The following is a 20452-nucleotide window of genomic DNA, read 5'->3' as shown; positions in this document are numbered from 1 at the left end:
CTACATAATACTGGAGTGATTAAGAATAGTTTTTTGATAAATAATAATGGTACCAAACACGGCCTCTGTTATTGTCAAACGCCGAGTAGATGGATAGATTTATTATTTATTTATTTTGAAAGATAGATTTGTTATTTGTTTAATGCCAAATTCTCGTCTGGCCAAAAACTAAATAAAAATAATGCCCACTTGCAATTGGCCAATTCTCGTACCGTCCTAAACTGGAAAAAAGAAAGAAAACAATAATGTCATAGCGGCTAACTGCCGATGCCTGTTAGGGACAAGTTCGCCATTTCAAAAAAGGAGTAACTTTGTTGGGAAACAGGAGGTACGGAAAACCTGCTATTCCACACGTGTCAGTGTTCTATAAGGCAGACGGCGCGAATAGAAAAACTACGGAAATAAAAAAACTCCTGCAGCCCCTGATTCTGCCTCGGACCAACTTCGCTTTTGTTTCCTTCCCATTTTGAGACTTGAACAGGAAAACCACTAGCAGTTTAAGGAACCGAACTGGTCTTGTTTCACAAAATAAGTGGTTTCGAGCTCCTAAAACCGCTTTTGTAGCGTTCTTTGTAAAGCTGTTGATGCGAATAAAAGGACATTTAAGACATCTCAGGCCTACGACCTCCTCTATCTCTCTCTCTATCTCTGGTTTCCGCCATTAAACGTCGACGAGCTAAAGGTTTTCTTCGAATCTCTTCTCTTTCTGTTCTCCGATCTCTCACTTGATCTTCGTGGTTTCAAGTATTCTTCGTATGTTTGCTGATTATCGTTCGGCTTTCTTAGTTTTCTACCTTCTTAAGATTTTCTAGATCTTAAAACTTTGAGCTCAAGTTCACTAATTCACTCTCTTTCTGTCTCCGCAAGTTTAGGATAGAAGCCGGAGAAGAAACCCTAACACCCGAAGTAGTAAGGATGGGTAGAGGGAAGATCGTGATCCGAAGGATCGACAATTCGACCAGCAGGCAAGTCACTTTCTCGAAGCGGAGGAACGGGTTGCTGAAGAAGGCCAGGGAGCTCGCGATCCTGTGCGACGCGGAAGTAGGTTTGATGATCTTCTCCAGCACCGGAAAGCTCTATGATTTCGCAAGTACCAGGTCGGATCAAATATCTTCTTACATCTCTCTCTCTCTCTCTCTCTCTCCCTCTCCCTCTCTCTCTCTCTCTCTCTCGGTTATCTATTACCTGAAAATCTGAGTAGCTAGAGTCTATATTCTCAATAGTAATGGCGCTGCATCTGTAGGTTGGAATCTCTATATCGAATTATCATGTCTCATATAGTTCTATTGTTCTCCACTTTGTTTTTTCCTGAAATACGAGACTGATGTTGTTCAAGGAATACGATGAGTGAGTGACTGACGATTGACTAGTGTATGACTGTGCTAATTATTGGTATGCAAGATGTTTACAGTGAGATTGATACATAAGGTATATTGCATGGGAATGACCTAACGTAGTCTTCGCTCCTTTCGGACTTTGATATGTACTTGTTTCTGTTTTTTTTTTTGTTGTTTCATGGCTTGCACTTTGATTAATCGTCTCTATGATCACGCTGTGATTTCCTATAGAAGAATACTTCCGAAACCTTGAAGGATTCCACGGCTAGGATACAACTGTTAACGATGGCTTGAATTGTGAGCATGGTTAAGGGAATTTGCTCAACGTTTTGTCAGTCTTGAGACGTTAGAGGTTTCAGACTTTTCAGTGTTAGAGTCGCAGGCTCAATCCATTGGCTAGGTTCCTTGGAAAATAATAGCGGACTTTTTGAAGATGGGATTTTTTTTTCTTTGAGAGAAATAACAAGGTGTTATACTACTTCAAAAGATGAAGTAATATCAGCCCAAACAAAAACCAAGGCAAAGAATTACTGATATACAAAGAAGATCTATGCACACCTGATTTATCCAGAATCAGCAGTCGAGTTTAGCTCCTTAGGAATCCATTTGATTGAAACATGTAAGCAGCAATCAAGTCAGTAGCTTCGACCAAAAACTGATCCAGCCACCAAGGTCCTCCCTGGTTTACATTCAGCCACTTAACAGTGTTGTAGGAGTCACACTCAGCTAAAAATTAAAGAAGATGGGATTAACACTAGCGCTTCAACAGCAATTGTTTAAAGAGATTATATCTTATTATATATGTATCTAAAGAGTTGTATTTCTTCTTCTTTGGAAATTTCTTTTTCCAACGCTACTTATGAATCTCCCCCAAGTCTAGGAGGAATTCTGAGCTTAAAGTATCTTGAGCTTGTGTTTACTCCTAGGATGCTTATATGAGGCAACGAACTTTCCAATATTTGGAAAGATAAAAGCAGAAGATATTGTTGATCTTCCAGAGGAGGAAAAAGGGGGGGAGAGAGAGAGAGAACCTATTAACTAGGTTTATATTTTTCCTGGTAAAAACACATATATAGGTTGATTTTCTGGATGACGAAGGGCTCTATGCACCAAGGAATAGTTTGTGATGTCTGTTCGACTCGTGTGTGTGTTTGTGCGCTCGTAAGTTTTAACTCCACATAGAGTTAGGAGCGAAAGTCATGACCCTTGTTTCTTGGTATGTTATTTGAGCAAACTACTCACCCAACCCTATTTCATTATTTCGTGTCGAGATACCATGAAACTTGGAAGGATGAAAATTATATGACCAAAAAAAATGAAGGATGAATATTTTAACTGGTGTTAGGATTACTGAAAATTTCACTCCAAGTAAAATTAAATAATAAAAATATTGTTTTTAATTGTAAGAGAGGAGTGTCATCATGTCAGAAATGTTTATGTGCATACATACAGATGCAGATATGTATACTATACACTCTCTCAGTCAGAGGAACCGTTGCAATTCCAGCAGGAAACTTGGGCAAAGTTCAGTGTCAACCATTTTTTTTTCTGGTAGTGCCTACCATGCTGATCCCTAAAAATTGAACAATTAACACATAATTTGAAAAATTGAGGCATAGATAATGGTTTCTGCGGCTCCATGAAGTGTATTGGACACAACCTATCGGTTTGGATCCACAATTCATATTTGGAACCAACTCTTATTTCAACATTGGGAAGAGTTTTTTTTTTCCTCCTGTGGGATGACACCATGTTCTCCGAAAACTCAATGATTTTCTTCTTGGTAAAATGCCATACAGTTTTTACTTTTGTCCTTAAATAGTAATTGTAAATAAAGGGATCTCGCGAGTTCTATCTAGGTTAGATGAAGAAATTATAAGCACTTAGGCTATATTTGATTTGAAGGAAGAAGTAGGGAAAGGAAGGGAAATGTAAGGAGACCTATACAAGGTTTGTAAAGGTTTCCCTGCCTTTCCCTTCATAGCCGCAACCCTTAACACTCGCCCCTAGCCGCCGACTGGTTGTCTGCCAGACTTTTCCATCTATCTAAACAACAGAAGTGCTGATTGGGGCGGATCAAACACAAGCTATGATGCTTGCATCTACCCTAGGTTAATTTTTACTTTAACATGGTAGAATTTTAGTCTGGACAAACAACCTGCACCCTTGACAGAGTACATGACTCTACTTTTATGTTTATGCCCCTTACTTTGCGGGTGATGGTTGTGCACCTTATCATGTTGCTGCTACAACTATTAATGTTGGTTGGAATTGATGCCTTCCTTTGATTTGTAATGGCTTTGAAAGCGAAGTAGATGCTAAATACTGTGAAGTCTATGACTCCATATGTTAAATGCAATCACTTGGTGGTTAAATCCATTATATTTCTTTATTGAGAAAGGAAGTAGGGCAGCTGCTCCTTTGGTCCTAAAGCAGATCATAGTAATTCCAGACCGCCTGATGCATTAGGTAATATGTCATCGCTTAGAGCATGTTCTTAAGATTAATAGTCATTTTCCGTGTTTATAGTATAGAACCAATCATTATATTCTTTACTTTATCATAGTACTGTTTTAAATTGTTGTAATATAAAGGTAACTTTTTTAATCAACGCAAGACAAGCTATGACCGTATAATTAAAGATGAATGTTAAACTTCTGATTTAATAATAACATTCAATTTGAGTATTCTTTGCGATTAAATGTTAAATTTCTGATCTGACCATTATATTAAAGCCAAAACTACTAAGTTAGCTATCTAAAAATTACTGATTAATGTTAAAGACACAATGAAAAAGATTAATAATAAATGCAGAACATGCAAGCTCAAAAACATATATTCAACACTGACAACAATGCTCAAGCTCCAAACCAGAGATTAATTAATATAACAAAGAGAGGACCACAAAATCCAAATAATGGTTGGATTGTTTTTTACCATTTGCTATATATATCTGTGTGTGTGTGTAACCACCTGACCCATCATATAATCTCATCCAAGTTACAATTTATGTTGATGGTTTTGGGCCTGACCCAACACCAAACATCAGACAAGGACACATCAAAATAATTCAGAAGAGGACTATTTAAGCCCAACCTATCCAGCACTGAAATGCTTCTGAGCTCTCTTGGCAGTCTTATGTTCAGACTAAATATCAAAGACCTGTCTATCATCTTTATTTTTAGAAAGTTTGGTTTCCCTTTCTGAAGTAATATCATATAGTGTTTTCTTATTATCAATAATCTCAAAATGGATCTGCACCTTTTCTGGATCAACCATGGAAGTTCCTTTCCTCTTTTTAAGACATTCACTATGAGCTAAGAGTTGCTCTTAATAATCAGATGCCCAACTTGCAATATCAGACTACTATTATTTTGGTGAAATTATTCTCGTGGGGGCCCATTTAAATGTGTCCTCATAATATTTTTGAAACATCTATGTTTTAAAGCTAAAGGAAAATTTCCCTTATTTTACCTCAAGCTTTTTGCAACATTACTATAAAATTTTCTACATAAGATTTTTCATATTAAAATCGTTAATGATACTTGTTACGTATTTTAAAATAAAGTCCATGAACAGTTTATGTTTCGAATGCATATAATAAATCTAAACAAAACCAATAACTCAAACAGTCAAAAAAACCTCTAACAAATTACATCAACATTTTACAGATTTTAATAATTAATTAATAATTTCTTGTAATTTTTGAAGTTTAAAGATATTCAATACGTGGTAATTTATATAGATACAATTTAATAAATCAATGCAAATAGGTACGCATATCATGAATAGAAGGTTCGCAACTTGTTCAGATTTCTTTTTTGTAATTTTGAATATTTAAACACTATTCACATGTTGAAAAAAACATCAATTGAATTTTAAAAATATAAGAAATAAATGCAAAGTATAACTATTGAATGGAGTAAGAGAAACTCTTCCTAAAATATTCTCCAATTGCTATAAAATAACCAAATTGAGAAAAAAAAAACATTTTGGATGACTATTATAATATGAGGTATACTTTATGAAACAAAAAATTGGATGGCCAAGGCATGGTATGTTCTCATAATGGATAAGAATGATAAAAGATAGTATAGTATTGATGAATAGGTGTCTAGACCAGTAAAGGTGAAATTAAAAATAAATCTGTTTGAAGGTGGTTAAGGGGTTCAATACCACCACTGATTGATAATATGATAGTTAATGGAATGCTCTAATAATGTGCGACTGATGATTACACCATTTTTTTAAGCTGAAGGCATTAGATGAAAAGAGAACCCACTTAGACTCTACCAACTTAGTGAGAGACGCCAAATGGTTGGGATTAGGATTTATTGATCTCATGAGAACCTATAAACCTTCAGTATTAATGATTACACAAATTGGTTATCCCATCTTTTGCACAAAATTAAGGTGCATAACACAATCATCTTGTATAGACAACTTTTGAACTATATCATATGATTGATTCTGCTCTTCAACATTACTTATTGACTGTCAAACCTACTTGCTTACCATAAGGATTCAGCCATGCCATTTACCTAAATATGTGACTCGTAAGAAAGACCAACATGCTTAAATGTTCATTTCATGGGGCATGGCTTGAATATTCCTTGGATTATCAAGGGATTTACTGCAGCTCCTTTCAATCTCATTGAGTGATTAAAGTAAGGCCTGTATGTTTGATTAAGCATAAATTAAAATGAAAAAAAAAAGTTAAAAAAGCACCATTTTGGTTTCCTTAATACACTTTTGAAACATTTTTTATTTATTTTTTGTTATAAAATCCATCAGCTTAAGTATCTTCTATTAAGTCCATCATTCATAACATCATTAAAGAAAAAAAAAAATCAAATGTTCAATTTTTTATGTTATTATATCTTTTGGACTAGTATGTTAAAAGGTATTCATTCCAATTGATAGACTAAACTGATCTATTTCAAAGTATCCAATATAGAGTTTTAGATTATTTGTATGACCTGTCATAATCAAAAGGCTTGTTCAAGTATCTAAAAATATTTCATATGTTTAAACTTTTGTTTTAGTTTGTCAATATTTAAATATACTTGATTTTAACCTTTCTCTCTCTCAAAAAAAATAATAAAATAAAGAGAGAAGAACTTATTGGGTATTTAAAATACTTGAACAATAGATCTATTCACTTTTATATGATTTATGCAAAAATTTAAGTTATTAATAATTATTAAAATGTTATGTATATTTACTTTTTCTTTAATGTTAGTAGGTTAACTGTTACATTTGGACCTATAACGTATGAGTATGGAAATAGCAATTTTGCATAATGTCAACTAAACACAGTATATAAGATTCATATTATATATAAAGGTAGGACATGATTCCTTAACTTGATCCATGACTCCTCACTTACTCCACTTCTAGGTCATATAAGTCTAGATTAGCTACTAAGCCAGCAAGCAATGCTTTAAGAGCATACCAGTTTTTTCTTTTTTTCTTCTTCAAAATAATCTATCTCATTGCCTCATCATGATCTTTGGTTGTCTTGTAGCAATAATACCAGAAAGAGAAAGCAGTTACCTTACCCAACAACCAAATCATACCAATATCCTAAGGCTATGTTTGGTTTGAAGGAAAATGTAGGGAAAGGAAGGGAAAGGTGGGGAAACCTATACAAGATTTGTAAAGGTTTCCCCACCTTTCCCTTCCTTTCCCTACTTTTTCCTTCAAACCAAACATAGCCTAAAGTTTTACTTTGATGATCCAATATAGGATTTGAAATGTCATTTTTTTTCAATGCAAACAAAGAAGGGATTTCCTGGAAGTACTTGGAGGTTGTTTAAGATTGAGGGTCTGTTGATCTGCCCATCTTTTCACAAGCCCATCAGCAACCTCATTACACCCTGTGACTTCATGAACCGCCTGAAAGTTTGTACCTCTCATTAGCCGCCTTACTTTTCTCCGCCAATATCTGAAATTCCAGTAAATCCTTTCTTTCCAATGATGAAAGATACTACTTTCAAATTACTACTAATCATAGAGTCGGTTATTGAAGTGCAGTGCTATCTAATGTTTAAGCCCATGTCAAGCAATGACTAGACCTCTTCCTGATTATTCATATATTCATATCTGTGGCAAAATCCAAGTACAAGATCACCTTCATCATTCCTGATGCAAACGCCTACGCTTTCTCTCGAAGCTCAGCTATGTTTAATTAGATGTGACTAGTTGTGACTTGTGATTTGGCCTAGTGTTAATATGAGTTCTCGGTCTGCTCATCACAGAGTGCACCTCACACCATCCTCACATCGCATCGCATTGCAGCTGTGCCTTGGGAACATCTTCCCATAAATGATAACATTATGTACACGGGATGTTCTCAATCCTGCAATGCTCTGCGAAATTGGTGTGAGGAGCAAATTCAATGTCGTGTTAATATACAAATTGTTGTTGGGTGATTCTTATGATTAAAGGAATCCATATGACAAAAGAGAACTCAATTCATTGTTCCATTTTGGTCTAGGCTCTGCTTGCTTGCAGTGCAAATTTGAACTGGATGCATTTGCACCCAATTCAGATTAGCATATGTTTATTTGTGAGTATTGTTTGTACTCTTACCTGATGCAAAAATTGTACTATCTTAATTAGTTGTATCACCTTCTTCCTACTTGGATTTCTTCTCATAGAGTAGAGATCACATAATTCGTATTTTGTTTCTCCTAAATAAATAACCTTCCTATTACTTTCTTCTCTTTCATATAAGGTGGGGACCAAATCATTTTACTTCCCATTTTACTCGAGAAAAACATAACGTGATATCAAAATCAAACAAAAATAATAATAATAATAATAATCATAATCATAAAGAAAAAAGTAAACCAGAATTTGAACCAGCTCATTTGTATTCCCACACATTTACACCAATGTAAATTTCATTTTTCCCTGCAGTCTAGGAATGACATAGCCATGAGAATTATTTTTTTAACAAGCATATATCCTCGTATATTGTTATTATTATTATTATTATTGGAAAATAGAAGTGTATGATAATTTTTTTAACAAGTCATCGTCTTTTTATCTATCAAAAAGTCATATTCCTTTTGATAATTCAATAAAAGGTAAAAAGAGAAAACGTTCACAAGTCATAATTTGACAAAGGAAATGGCCGTTGATAAAGTAGAATGACAAAACAGAATTTGTGTAGTTAACCATGATAAGACTTTGGGGGGGGGGGGGATGTATGTAGCTTACTGCAACTCTCTCTATCATATTTTGTTAGCAAACTGGATGTACTTCTGAGACATCTGACAAACTTCCATACTAAAAGATGCTTCTCCCATGAATGCGTCCATTTTAAATGTTTCTGGCTATCTAAGAATCGGATTCGAAACGTTTGGTAACAGCTGAAATTGCTGAACTGAATAACTTATGCTTTGTCGTTTAGCTGATATGTTTTTATTGTGAACTCCATTTTTTTTCAAGGAAAAGAAAGTTTTATTTATGCAAATAAATAAGGTTGTGAAGATGAAATTTGGTTGATTTATATATGCTTAAATATTTTTTACTGAAATATTTTATTCATTAAAAGACAAATTAATAAGTTATTCAATTCAGCCACTTCAGCTGTCATCAAACATAAATAATAAGTCATTTAGTTCATGTACTTCAGCTGTCATCAAACATCCTTCCTAGGAAGATAGTAATGCCATTTTTTACTTGCATGGACAAATAATGACTCAAATAAGTACAATTTTATTTACCTCTATCATCACATTAAGTAGCAATATACAATTAACTTGAACTGCAAATGTTAGAAGAAATTAAGAATGGGTGGGGAAGGGGTTTACATATAATTCCCCAAAACCTGCATCAAACCTGGTGGTAAATTATGAAGATGTACCTAGGTTTAATATTAATTGCTAGAATACCTCTGAATTTCCCCCAAATTCCAAAAACCCCTAGGATCTTATGATCCGGATTCTAAAATGCCCCCAAATCTCCATAACTCATCTCTAAAATATCCCAGATTCCCATAATCCTATTTCTAAAATAACCATAAATATGTTGTAGGTACTAGGTAATTGTCTTAGGATAGAGAAAATTAGGGGATTCCCCCCGTCCTCAATAAGGAGGAAGTGCCCCCCAAATCCGCCCCAGGGAGGGGGTGCCCCGCCCCATTGCCATGTTACCTTGTATAAGAAATTCCATTTTTTACTTGTGTTCTCAACTTTCATAGAATAGCATGCAACAGTGTAGGGTTGAAAAAGATGGCTAATAATTAATAAAGGTAGAATATTTAGGATAGTTAAAATTAACAAAGGTAGAAAATTAGGATGGTTTGATATGCTTTGCTTGACATCTTCCTTTCTCACTGTGATGCCAATACCTTTTTTGTTGAATTTCCTTTTATGATGAAACATTTAACAATATATAATGAAATGTTCATAAATACAACATGAAGCTAACAGTTTTACCACTGCTGTTAACAGCATGAGATCAATAATTGAACGATATAACAAATTAAAGGAGGAGCATCAACTGCTGAATCCAACCTCAGAAGTCAAGGTATTCATTTGACAAGCATTTTCACATTTTTTTTTTCCACTGCGTATTCTTGCAATAATAGAAGTATGCTTGAAAAATAGCTATTGTTTCATCAATTTGCTCCAAGTGCTGAAAGGATACAAATGGAATTGTAAATACCTTGTAATAGGGAAATCTAAAACTTTTGCAATCAGATTCTTTTGGAACTGTTAAAAAATAATGGTGAAAAGTTAATAGAAAAAGCAAAAAGTAAAACAAGGAAAAAGTATATGATTGGAGGATGAAGACTATCCAGTCCATAAAAATCATATAAAAATGCCAAAAGGTGTAGGTAAAACAGCTATAAAATATGATAAGTGCCACAGGTTTGACAGTATCTGACTATCTGGCTAAAACCTACACCATTTATAGGTATAACATTTCTCAAACTTCATATAAAACCAATGTCATTTCACAAAGAAAAGCTGAGAACTAGAGTGTCCAAAAAGAACATGCTTGATCACTAAAAAGTTCTGTGCAGAGCCTTTATAGCCTGGTGGTCTACCCATGTTAGTCTAGTATTCCAATTAAATTCCACTTATTTGGTGAAGAAAAGTCACTCTAAGTTGATTATCCTCTGGTTTTTTCGTTATATTGCTGCTATTTTTATCACGAATCATCATCTAGCTGCTAAAATTAATGTGGAACATTCTAAAGCAAGAAATTCTGTAGAATGGGACATAGAAATGGAGAATCGTACAATTGATTGACAAAAGCAGAGAGGAATGGGGCTAAAGATGTTTCCAACTTATGGATATTGCTCGGTAAGAGGCTGAAATGGAAGTTTGTAGAGTAAGGCCAATAACATGGCAATTCATTCATGGAATAGGAGGTGAAAGAAATAATAAGGTGTTAAAGGGTTAGGCTTTGGAAGGAGTAAATAAATTTTCTAAAGATCTCAAGAAGTTTTCTTTCAAACTTGAGAGAGGAAATTGCGTCAGATTTCGGAGGAATCGAAGTGTAATGTACTAACGTGAGCACCCTTTACTGCCTAGCCATTGATCACAGATACTGAGAATCGCCACAGAACCGGATGGCTGCTAGGTACATTGGTGTGGGTCCCTTGATTTGCAAGAAGGTGAAAAGCTGCGAAGTTAAATACCTAGGATATACATGCCTTTGCATAGGATATAAATATAATGAAGAAAATACATGATACGGAAGACCAAATCATGGGCTTTCTTTGAATAGGGTATCTATTGTTATTAAATTTATTTAGAATCCCATATCCATATCAAAACAAGGTTCATAATCATAGCATCGGTAACATAAAGAGTAGAAGTCAAAGATATGAGTGGATATGGTAGGGAAATTCATATAAATCTGACATAGTATAAATATATACGAACACATTGTTGGGAGGAGGTATTGGACTGGATTAGGAGTGGTTTCTCCTCAAAAGAGGAAGGAGAGTCTCCGAAGGGAGCAAAAAGCCTTTTAGTATGGGGCTAGAAGAAGAATGAGAGAGTTGTAGGGGCTTGAGGGTATCGGTAGTGAAATGCTTGGGATTTGACGACCTCTAACGTGAGGGAGGTCCTCTATTTATCAAGAAGATCCCGGGATCTTAAAGGGTAGGAGGTGAGGATCTTTTCTCCGTATCGGGAAGGAAGTACATTCTTTATTGGCAATCACTGGATGTGTTATTGGGCATCGCCATGTGTCTCATGAAGATCTTCTCAGGGATCGACTTTCCTTATCCTCAAGATTCTTCATTACTCGCGTGTGTTACTACCTTTTTGCGCATCGTGACCAATCCTACGTGGTCAATGGTGACGTCACCCTTCAGAAACTGATGAGGCTCGGCCTACTGTCCTCTCTGACTCGTTATCCGAAGTGGGTTCGCAGGCTATGGGTTTATCGTGGTTTTGCTTAGCATGTTATGGGTTCATCACTATTTGTGATTGCTTCTATGGTGTTACTCTTGGTATATGAGTGTTCTTTGAGGGTCTGAATGAGGTGTATATCCCTACACTCTTGGTATATGATTGTACTTGTCAAAGAGCACATTGTCTTCTGTCTTTCCAATGTTTGGTCTGGTATTTTTGCTTGTCTTGGGCTTATGTGAAAATTGCATGCTTCCTATGCTCGCGCTTGGTGATTCATGATGATTGAAGGTTCAACCTCCCTGTCTTTTGATGATTTGATTTCTAATGGTAGTCAATGTTGCCTGTGTGGTTTAGCCCCCGCCTCCTTCTTATTGCTGTCAAGAAGGAAAATCATCAAAAGACAACGAGACGCCAGATGGGGAAGAAGGTGTTGGACGATGGGATCAGGGAGTATGTAGTAGCTAAGCTGCGGTCGTAATCATCATAGCTTCCAGTTGGATGTAAGGAGTGACACATGTGACATTGGGGTTTTGAAAGTTTGAACAACGGCATTGGGTACATAATTAAATCTCAATAGGTGTTGCGCGACGCTCCGTCTCCCTTTAGGTTTTATTTATGAGTCGTCATTATTTGAGACGATCCGTTTGAACATGCTTGTTTGGCTCCCCTTGTCACTTGGTCGTGGTAGTTTATAAAAGGGTTTCTTATGCCCTATCCGCGACATTATCAAAGTTCGGTTTGCGCTTGATAGCTCGATTGTCCCTTTGCTATGTTTCTATACTTCGAAGTTGGGAATGGCTCTTAACCATCACGATGCTCAATTGGTTGTCAACGAATTAGTGGGTTCCAATTCACCATCTCTGGAGGGGCCGGTACTGACATCAGAGTATGCCATAGTCCATCAAAGGCTCATGCAATATTTCGAGCAGAATGTGATAGCCTCTTTGGGGTATGAAGTCGTTGACGGCATTTATGTTCGGGGTGTGCGTTCGGGGGACTGATATTTGGTAACACGGAAAATAGTGACTTTTGCACAAACGATTGTCCAATTTGGTTGGCTGCCCCCAGTTGAACTGTTTGCTTGCATCATCAGTCCAACGTTGAACACGCTCGCGGCAATGATGTCTGAGATAATGAACCTCCCCCACGATCAGATTTCATGGAGTGTCCTAGCGCGGTGGTTGAAGACCTGTGAAAGCTTTGCTACGGTCGGCTTTCAAGTCATAGAAGTTGAGGATCGTGTCATTCGACTGGCGCACGTATTTTAGAGGGTGGGTCTCGGGGACTCTTCGTTGGTTTATAGGCGATCCATAGCGGATGTGCACCATCATGTGGAGGCAACGGAGGTCAGTTTGGAGGAGGCTACCAGGTGTCTTGCAGACCTCGAGGCATAGTGTGCTTATCAGTGTCGTATGGTGGCAGAGTGTGAGGTAGAGATCGGTGAGCTAACGACATATGTATCTTGGGACATCTGCTTGGGGGTATAGAAGCGACTCGGGAGGAGTGGATTGCATTGTAAATTCTTATATTATATGCTTTTTGCTTTTTGTTTTCTTTTTTGTTTTGATAATGTACACCGATTTTGAATGAACCCCAACGAAGTGTTATGTATTTAATGTTATTGAGTAGTCGTGTTGTGTGTTTACCCAAATCCGGATGGTTCGCAGCTAGCTCCGACAGCGATTTCAAACTGTTATCGTGGTCAAGGCCTCGCTGGCCGCTCTGTGTATGGTGGGCGTACTACTAGTTGTTTTCAAACTACCGGTGTGGGCGGTAGGCTTTCATGAGCAACGACTAGCTTAGTATTGCGTGTCTTTTTTGTATAGTGCATGCAATTTGATTGGTTGTCATCGTATCTTCGAGGGCTAGGAACAAAAGTTCTTTTTTGCGAGGAAAATCCATGTGGCATCCGGTAATGATTTACTCCCCATCGCCAACCCAAGATTACTGCGATTTAGTCACATGTGTGGGTTGGGATTGAAATATGATAGGATATGGTGACCATTACCGTCCATCGCTGTTACGGTACGGGGCAACGAATTTGCATTAAATGCGCCTTTGGTCTCGCCTCCGAAAGGGACCTTTGGGTAATTTCATGAGTTTAGTTGTTATAAAAGGGGCAGACGGGCTACTCCCATATTATATATAGTTGTTGCCATTATCTCCTCCATTCGACCTTTGGAAGGTTGTTCGCTAGGTGAGAAGAAACTCTTCTGCTTTGTACTGCTTTCAGGTCACTCAATCTATCCTCATAGCTACTCGAATCATTGGTGTTCACGCATGCATACTTTCTTGGGTGTGTTTGGCGAATTTACTATTACAGTGGAGGATGTGGTGGCGTTATTAGCATTGCCAGTTGGGGGTGCGGTGTCTACAAAGCACTTGCAACATATCGAGTCCATCCTGCCGAAGTTGAAGGAGTTGTGTGATGAGCTTATTGGGGAGGTTGCCCCTTACAAGGCGTTGGTGGACCGATCCTCTTCATGGGGAAAAATGCCACTGGATCAATGGATGGCTTACTGGTTCGAGTGTCGTGGCGATGGGAATGTCATGGTACGAGGTGCAGGTTCTTAGTACCACCTTGTTGCCTATATTCGGTATGTGGCCTCTCGCTTCTTGTTGTTAGGGATGTTGGATTATGGTCTCCGCACCGTTATGATCCCCTTGGCTGTATTTGCTACTAGCAGGTATCAACTCCCCTTGGCATCGATGTTTCTTGGCTACCTATACGAACAGCTGGACGACACTGTTCAACAGCAGAACGACCCTAGTTGTAGGAGGCGTGTGAGCTACGTCTTCGCTTTGTTTATTTGGATGTTCATATGTGAATGCTTTGAGCTCAATGTGAAGCCTTGAACCCTTCATCCTCTCTGACTTCAGATTGCTACTCTCAATGGTGATGAATCTAAGGAGAAGGTTGTGGAAGTGTGTAGGGGGAAATGGTGGCCTCACGCAAAGAGGCACAAAAATTTTTAAATTTATGAGATTAGTCTGAAATTGGCCTCTTTGGATGGATATATATGGAGACCATATGCTCGTATAGTCCGCTATGTTGTGCCGTTCTACATTGGCGTGCTTGTCCCGGAGGGTGGAGATAACCAGTGTGCTCTTGAGATGGGAAGTGCTGTTGTGAGAATGGTGCGAGTAATTTTGTGGCCTGGGGTGATCGCATATTTGGACCGTTCAGGTGAATCGCAACTCTCTATCTATCGTTCAAACCAAGTGCTCCGACAATTTGGGTACGACAACATAGGTGCCTAGTTTTTGAGAAACCTCGAAGAAGATGTATTTTGGGTTTGTCATCATAATCGAGTGTTCCTAGGATGCACTCGGTTTCGAATTGCTGGTTATGGCAGAACGCAAGTGTGTAAATCGCTCCATTTGTCGTACCTCTACTCATTGCTCGTCGGGTTCCAGGAATTATTGTGGGTGAACTCACAAGCCCGCCATGTGTTGGCCCCTCCCCCACCGCTCTAACTCATCGGAGAGATCGTCATCCAAACGTGCTGGAAAATGACCGGTTATCGAGGGTACAAATTGTAGTCACACTCCTCTGGTGAAGAGGGCTAAGTTTGCGAGGGTGCCATGCCCCTTTCATTCTGGCAATGCACCGTTGCCTTCTGATGTGTCTCCGGTACAGGGTCGTGAATGTGGTCATAGTTTTTTGGCCTCAGCTATCACAAGTGAGTCTGTAGCCATCCAGGATGTTTCGGCGGCAGCCCTCAGGAGTAGTATTGGTTCGGTGTTGGAGCATGCGGGGCTTGCAGATGAGTCGCCCTCCCCGGGTGGTGTTATGATTCACTTTTCAAGTGAATGATTGAAGAAAAGGGATTCCCATCGGCCAAGGTGGGGTCTGAAGAATGACGAGTCAGTAAATTTTGTTGAATGTCTATATGATTACTGAACTATGATTAGATGGAGTTATGTTACCTTTGTTGAGCGTGAATCCTATCACAGCCTTTTGTGAGTGAATGCAATCAAGCCGTCATAGGCGATCAAATAGTTTGTGTGGAACCGTCTGTTGGAGTTCCTATAATGACTCCCGGTGGGCGAGGTTTGGTAAGTGTATTGGCTTGTATTTTAGTTATAGCTTTCTACATCTATCTTATATTGTGATGATTGATTGTGAGACAGTCCTTCACTTTGAGGCGGGTTGATCACAATGAGGCAAATCCTGACGAGGGCGAGGTGGACTTAGAGGTGAGAAATGATTTGAGACTCATTGGTTTGTGTATGGTTCTGGTGTTCTAATTGCTTGGGTATGTCTTTATCGTAGAATCTCATATCTAAGTTCCCCCTTGGGGAGTCCTACACACCGTTCTTTTGGTGTATGGTTGAGGAATTGAGGGCGATGCAGCCCCCCATAATCGGGCCTGTGGTGATTGGAGACTTGGATAGTATTGTCAAGAGTACCAATGCAAATGCAGCCCCCCACACTGCTTCTCAAGCGTCCAACAACCAAGATTTATCGCATTTCTATTCCATTGAAGTAGGCAGCAACACATTGTGAAGACGCGTGCGGGCAGGCTTCTATGGAATCCATGTCTCCTAACGATGCTGGTATCCCCCCTGGGGGTGTTTGCCCATAGTCTGGATGCGATGATGTGCCAATAACTAGCTTTTCCATCGACGAGAGATACAACTCAGGGAATGAAGACACGGAGGGGGGGGTTTGCTTCCCCTCGGAGGTATCGTACGAGGAGGATTTGGACCAAATATGACAGCAACTATTGGGATACCGCAAGAATCATGATATCCCATTAATGCACTTCCTAGTGACAGATCCTGTGTATGTTCAAGGTGGGGAGGTGCGTTACAGCGTCTCCAGTATAGTTGCCCAATTTTCTTCTGCCACGATTCATTCGAATTGGTTGCCAGAAGGAAGACTGCATCCAAACGTGGTAGGTCCTGCCTTGAATGACGTTGCTACATTGATGAGCCTCGTGATGTGTTGCCCGCTAGAAGAGTTGTCATGGGCGGACTTCGCCTGCTGGTTGGAGGTTTGTCATGTTTTTTCGTCGATGGGCTTCTTTATGAATGAAGTTGAATGAGTCGTAATCTTGGCACATGCTTTTTGGAAAGCGAACAAAGATATACCACAAAATCATTTGTTTTGCTCCATGAACGATATTCGTAGGTGCCACAGGGTTGTTGAAGAGGGTGTCGCCCGAGTATCGAACAAACTCAAGAGTCTGAGAGAGGAGTGTGCATGGCAAGAGTGGATACTTGATGACTACACTTCTGAGCTAGAGAGTTTGAAGAAGTTTAAGGAAACTAGCAGGGTTGCAGAGTCTGTAGTCGCGATTCAGGAGGAGTGGAAGAAATGAAGAGTTTGTATTTAGAATTAATACTATCAGGGTTATTCCCCTACTTTAAATGTCGCTATTTTGTGTTGTGTTGTTTTCATTTTTTACCTGCAATATAGCTACATATCATAACGAGGGAAAATTGTTTGAATATCTTATCCATGTATTTTTGTAAGGGGTGCAGTGGTGTAGTGGGAAGAGTAATGCTGATTTTACCTTAAGCCTGTTGTCACTAGTAATGCAGGTGAATTGCATTAGGCGTAGTTGTTTGATGCGCAACTTTAATACAGTGCAATACGTTTATAGAGGCTAATCCCACGAGGGAGAGTATCTGTGTTGCACAGATTTGGCTAGGGCTGCCAGGAATGATCAAGTTACTGACTCGGTGGGCATAGCCCCCCTGTAGCTTTGATAGAATGCCCTTTGTCGAGAAAGTAGTGACATGCGAAATTTGTTTTGGCTTGTCGATATCAAATGGTGAGAAAAGAAAGATAGTAATAAGGATTAGTCGTAATTAAACATTGCTGCAAACGTAAGCGACTCTTAGTTGTAAACTACTATAAAAGGAAATTGTGTATGCCTCTTAGTTGAGACGCTCGACACTTGTGTACTCTGTCGGTCGCTCGTTGGGCATTACCGCAATCGGCACAGTCATGATCAACCTTATCGCAGATCGAATAGTGTTTTCTAACACGTGAGGTATTATCAGGTGCAATGATGTTATATATAAAATGAAATGTTCGAGATGAGTGTTATTGTCAATGAGTAAGATTTTCTTTTCTTAATCCATCGTGGAGTATCCGTGTTTATGAAGCGGACAGGGATCGTGTAAAGATTCCTAGGGTGTCGGGGCTTATCGTTGAGGTGCCCGGGGTGTCCAGGGCTTTGTGCTCGAGGTGGCAAATTGCTTAGGGTGTCCAGAGCTTTATAGAGATGCTTGGGGTGTTAGGGCTTATCGCTGAGGGGCCCGGGGTGTCCAGGGCTTTGTGCCCGGGGTGCTAGATTGTCTGGGTGTCCGAGGCTTTGTAGAGATGCCTGGGGTGCCGAGGCTTATTGTTGAGGTGCCCGAGGTGTCTAGGTCTTTGTGCTCAGGGTGCCAAATTGCCTGGGGTGTTCGGGGCTTTGTGTGGATGAGAGGTACATGTATGCAGTTGTATAAGCGAGACAAGCATATGTTCTCTTAATTAATAAAAGGTATTTGTCATGATAAGAAACCGTAAGGGAGAGAATCTGAAGTACACATCATAGATTTATTCAAACAAAGGATGTACATGCATACAAAACATGGTTACTCAAAGTAAGGTTTCAACCAGTAGCCATTTATGATTTCATCGTCGTCACCTGTCTATAGTTTTAAGCACATAATAACCCATCTTGTGAGCCTTTTTTATCAAGTATAGTCCTTTCCATGTCAGTGCAAACTTTCCTGCGGATCTGCTTTGTCTAACGCTGAGGGTTGTTTTCAACACTTTGTCCCCCTCATTGAAACTTTTGGGCCTTAGGTGTCTGTTGAAGTTAATTGCTAAAGCTTGTTTATATTTGTCTTGTCTTTCTGCCGCTCTGTCTCTAATTTCATCCACCACCTCAAGTTTGTTTGCGAGCAAATCATCCAGATCCTCTGGTCTAATCTTTTTATCCATTATCACAGCTATCCTAGCAGATACAACCTTAATCTCTTCTGGTAGTATTGCTTCCTGCCCATAAACTAAAGAATAGGGTGTCACTTGTGTGCTTTTCCTGATCGTCGTGCGATAAGCCCACAAGGTCTCTGATAGCTTTTCTGCCCAATCTGTCTAGTTGTCAGCTACTGTTTTGCTTAGCATTTTTAATAACGTCTTGTTCGTAGCTTCCGCTTGGCCATTACCTTGAGGGTAATATGTTGTTGATGTCCCTAATGTAGCCCCATATTGCCCTAAAAGGTCATGAACCTCATGGTTTTTGATGGACATGTCGTTGTCGGTCAGTATCCGCATTGGTACCCCGAACCTGTGGATGATGTTTTGTCTTAGAAAGTTTGCTATGTTAGCGGCGCAGACTCGTCACAATGGAACAGCCTCCGTCTACTTAGTGAAATAATCTATCGCCACGATGATGAAACAATACCCTTTAGAGGGTGGGTGTATCTTTTCTTTAAGGTCTACCCCCAAGTGTGAAAGGACCAGGGTGTGACAACAGGATGCAAGGCATTAGTAGGTTTGTGAATCCTTTCCCCATGAACATGGCATTTGTAATAGCTGCGCACGTACCATTACGTGTCCTCCATCATGGTTGGCCAATAAAAACCGAGGTGCAAGATGTGGTTATGTAAGGCGAGTTGCCGCACCTCTCTCTCTCTCTTAGATGTTGAAGTTGGTCGCGGCACCACCACCACCACCCTCTCTCTTACCACTCAATCTCTAATTTGAATTAGCCACCACATAGCCTGGGTCCTTTGGTTCGCAATTGGAATCGAAATCAAAATCCTTTGGAGTTGGAATTGGAATGGTCCATTCCCATAGTCTGTTTGGTTCAAACAGGAATAGGAATGGGAATTGAAATCAGTAGGAATGAGATTTCATTCCAAAGGGAGGGGCAGGAAATGGTCATTCCCTCAAATGGGGGAATGCCATCCCATCAGAAATGGGAATGGGATTCTGATTCCATCCAACCAAACAGTTGGAATCGGAATAGCTTATTCTAATTCCATTTCCAAACCCCTATTCCCACAAACCAAACAGGGCCTCAAATCTCCAAATTGAAGATTCAAATTTTCAAGATTAGAAATTCTAGCCACTAGTGTTTTTGAAATTGTAAATTTTGCAATTTGAATTTCGAAGTATATTTTACATCATTTATGCAAAAATATTTTTCTAAGCTTTTATCTTATTGACCGAGAAAATTTTCTTCAATCTTCGTTGGATGCAATGTTTTTTTTTTTGAAAAATTTTACCATTTTATTAGTTTATCTGTAATTTTTTCATCTTTTCTAATAGGTATTTTTTGTAGTTTCTAATTTTATCCGAAATATTTTTTTGATAAATTTATCATTTTCTTGTTCTTCTACATTTCATTTCATTTTTTGCAATAATATATAAATTTGATCATTCTATCATTTTATGTATTTTGAAAACTTCTATTTAATCCAAATTTTATATTTTTTTTAGTTTTTTTGTCTTTTCCATTTTTCTTGTTTTATTTTTTGCAATTCTTCATGTGTTATAGATCATTTTTCTGTGTTTTTATGTATTTTATTATTTTATATTTAAAATAATTTTGAACTTTTTATCTTTTCTTGTATCTGTTTAGTTGAAATATATATGTATATATGTATGTGCATATTTACATTTTCCTGCAATTTTCTACAAAATTTTACATTTTCTAAATTTTTATAATTTTGCTGTATTTTTTTTCAGTTTCTAGTATTTTACATGAAAAAAATTTTATT

General features: G+C 38.5%; 1 protein-coding gene across 7 annotated transcripts in view; it reads left to right on the top strand.

The window, feature by feature from the left end:
- The first annotated feature begins 467 nt into the window (after positions 1–467).
- The window catches only part of LOC104588459 (MADS-box transcription factor 23-like), a 46071-nt gene continuing 26086 nt past the window's right edge, over positions 468–20452 (top strand). The window contains exons 1-3 of one of the 7 annotated variants that reach the window (XM_088890336.1): positions 468–753; positions 873–1097; positions 9803–9878. In XM_088890336.1, coding sequence (XP_088746462.1) covers positions 916–1097; positions 9803–9878 — 258 coding nt within the window. In that variant the 5' untranslated portion in view covers positions 468–753; positions 873–915. Of the gene's footprint in view, positions 754–867; positions 1098–9802; positions 9879–20452 lie in introns of all 7 variants that reach the window. The other 6 variants (XM_088890339.1, XM_088890333.1, XM_088890331.1 and 3 more) reach the window with 6 other exon arrangements.

The sequence above is a fragment of the Nelumbo nucifera genome, chromosome 1, assembly GCF_055504915.1.
Source record: "Nelumbo nucifera cultivar China Antique chromosome 1, China Antique-T2T, whole genome shotgun sequence".
In the NCBI taxonomy this organism is placed as follows: Eukaryota; Viridiplantae; Streptophyta; class Magnoliopsida; order Proteales; family Nelumbonaceae; genus Nelumbo; species Nelumbo nucifera.
Note: the sequence above shows the minus strand (reverse complement) of the source record. Positions and strands in the feature narration are given on the sequence as shown.